This window comes from Pempheris klunzingeri, chromosome 20 (assembly GCF_042242105.1).
Source record: "Pempheris klunzingeri isolate RE-2024b chromosome 20, fPemKlu1.hap1, whole genome shotgun sequence".
In the NCBI taxonomy this organism is placed as follows: domain Eukaryota; kingdom Metazoa; phylum Chordata; class Actinopteri; order Acropomatiformes; family Pempheridae; genus Pempheris; species Pempheris klunzingeri.
This window is the reverse complement of record NC_092031.1, coordinates 445,991-448,447: the sequence shown is the minus strand read 5'-3', so window position 1 is coordinate 448,447 and position 2,457 is coordinate 445,991. Positions and strand designations below refer to the sequence as shown.

The 2,457-nt window shown below is 49.6% G+C and overlaps 1 protein-coding gene across 1 annotated transcript; it reads left to right on the top strand.

Annotated features, from left to right (window-relative positions):
- Nucleotides 1–618: 618 nt before the first annotated feature.
- On the top strand, nt 619–2,457 carry LOC139219909 (microfibril-associated glycoprotein 4-like). The gene is made up of 5 exons (XM_070851917.1): nt 619–804; nt 947–985; nt 1,060–1,156; nt 1,229–1,396; nt 2,204–2,457. Exons 1-5 carry the CDS (start codon nt 619–621, stop codon nt 2,455–2,457), a joined length of 744 nt encoding a protein of 247 aa, XP_070708018.1.

The following is a 2,457-nucleotide window of genomic DNA, read 5'->3' as shown; positions in this document are numbered from 1 at the left end:
TCAGAGCATCCAGATGCTCAGACATCAGGACCTTCATCAGCTCATCAGCAGGACCCTGACCATGAAGGTGAGTGAATGTTACCGATAGTTTTAGCCTGTTAACAGCTTCACCTTGATTGTTTGAAATACAGACTTTTTGGACTTTTAGGACTACTACACTCCAGTGTGACTTAATTTTATCTCCTCACAGTGACTCTAAATAGATTTACACTAGAGTCTCAGTCACTCTGCTGTTGGGAAAATCTCCTATTTTAAACATGTAAGCCCTGATGGACCCAGATGTTTGGGCCGAGAAACGACAGAACTTCATTCATCCTGGAGGAAAGTCTGCAGAGACTGAAGTAAAAAGCTGTAATGAAATGAGAAGTTACAAACAGCAGTTAGCTCCTCTTTGAAATATCACACATAACGCTGAAATCCACCAAACATACCGGCTCCGTGTGAATGATGACGTCTTTTATCTTGTGGAGTTCTTTAAATCGTTCAACTTCAGTCCACCTCTGTGTTTGGTTCCTGTTACCACCATCCCTCCTCCTCCTCCTCCTCCTCCTCCTGCTGCTGCTGCAGAGTCTGAACTCTGAACTCTTCAGTTCTACGTTGTGTTTTTAATCAAACAAAATGATGACATCTCCTCTGTTGCAGCCTCTGTCCCTCCTCCTCCTCCTCCTCTTCCTCAGTCCTTCGCTGGCCGGCCTCCAGCGGCTCGTCCTCCCTCTGGACTGCAGCGACATCTACAACGATGACAACAACCGGAGCAGCGGCGTGTTCACCATCTACCCCATCGGAGCCACGTCTGCTGTCCAGGTAACTTCTACGTGTTCGGGATGGAGGCAGGAGCCGTTCCTCAGGAGCTCCAGCTGCTCCTTTAACGCGTCACGTGTTTGTTGATGTGGAGAAGAGTTTCCACATTCCCAGGGTTCATAGCGCAGAGTGTGTTTGTGTGCAGGTGTACTGTGACATGGACTCAGAGGGGGGGCGCTGGACGGTGAGTATTCCAGCTCAAGTCTCTTTTCTGTGCGATCACTTCCTCTTGGACCTTCACAATAAATGTCCCCGCAGGTGTTCCAGAGGAGGATGGACGGCTCGGTGAACTTCTACAGGCCCTGGGATCACTACCGGACGGGCTTCGGGAGCGCCGCCGGAGAATACTGGCTCGGTGAGGAAGGAAACCATCATGTCATGTGACCTCTGAGCCCGTTCCCACTTGTTTCCGTGTGTTTGCGTTCAGGTCTGGAGACTCTTTTCCACCTGAGTCTGAGGAAGAAGTACGAGCTGCTGGTCGACATGGAGGACTTTGAAGGAAACAAAGCGTTCGCTCGTTACTCCTCGTTCTCCGTCGGCCCGGAGTCCCTCGGTTACTCTCTGAACGTGTCTGGGTTCATCAACGGAAGCGCAGGTAAGTTTGTGTTCCTCTTTCCACATCATCTGTAGTGAAAGTGTTGATGAAGGGCTCAGGGAGAGAGTTCGGCTCTTCTGCCTCCATCTTTCTATCATCACAGTAACGAACCCTCTGAGTTCAGGAGCGTCGATGACATGAGAAACAGTCCGTAAACAAGAAACTCAAAAGAGGCGTCAAGATAATAAGAATCATAAGAAGATAAAACCACCTTCAGTGTGTGACGTACATCCAACACGTTAAACCTGGTTTAAATCAGATTCTAAGCTGGACTTTAATGTGGAGGATCAGTTCCTCCTCAGGTTCATGTGGCTGAATGGATCCAGTCTCAGACCAGCAGGAAACCAGACCGCTTCACCTGTTAACGTCTGTTTCCTGTGAACTTCTTGTGTTATCGCCAGTGTTCAGTGGCGGGCTGGTTAGGTTTAGGCACTGATTCAGCTAAAAGTCCTGGAGAAACATCTGATGGTCTGGGCCAGAATAAGAACTCAGAAACACTTTTAACACTAAATTAACTCTTTCCGACACACTCGGGGTGTTAACAGCCTCTCAGCTCGCTGGTTTTCTCTCTCAGCTGCATCACGGGTCGCTACAGCCGACTCCTCGTGGATTTATTGTGTTCATTCAACCACAGTAACCGTCAGCAGTCTGCGGGGGGGCGGAGGGTCTGTTAGCTCAGCAGCTGTTAGCAGGAACACTTTGGAGGACGGTGCTGAGTTAAAGGTTGGAGGAGGCTGTAAAAACAGGAAGTAGATCTAGTTCAGACTCCATTATTGTTTCCTTGCGTCCTGACTTGTGTTTCTGCAGGAGACTCCCTGAGTAATCACAGCGGACTCAAGTTCTCCACCTTCGACAAAGACCAGGACACAGACAGTCGCAACTGTGCCAAAACCTTCCTGGGGGCGTTCTGGTACGGAATTTGTCACAATACAAATCCCAACGGGGTTTATCGCTGGGGGGCTGACGGCACCCACTATGCTATTGGGGTGGACTGGGAACACTGGAAAGGCTACAACTACTCGCTGAAGGCCATCAGCATGAAGATGCGGCCTGTGCAGTAG

Excerpts from the sequence above, each read along its gene's own strand:
- LOC139219909 (XM_070851917.1), top strand. The coding sequence starts at position 619 with ATGATGACATCTCCTCTGTTGCAGCCTCTGTCCCTCCTCCTCCTCCTC. Across the intron at positions 805-946 it reads GAGCCACGTCTGCTGTCCAG|GTGTACTGTGACATGGACTC; the intron begins GTAACTTCTACG and ends GTTTGTGTGCAG. Across the intron at positions 1,157-1,228 it reads CGCCGGAGAATACTGGCTCG|GTCTGGAGACTCTTTTCCAC; the intron begins GTGAGGAAGGAA and ends GTTTGCGTTCAG.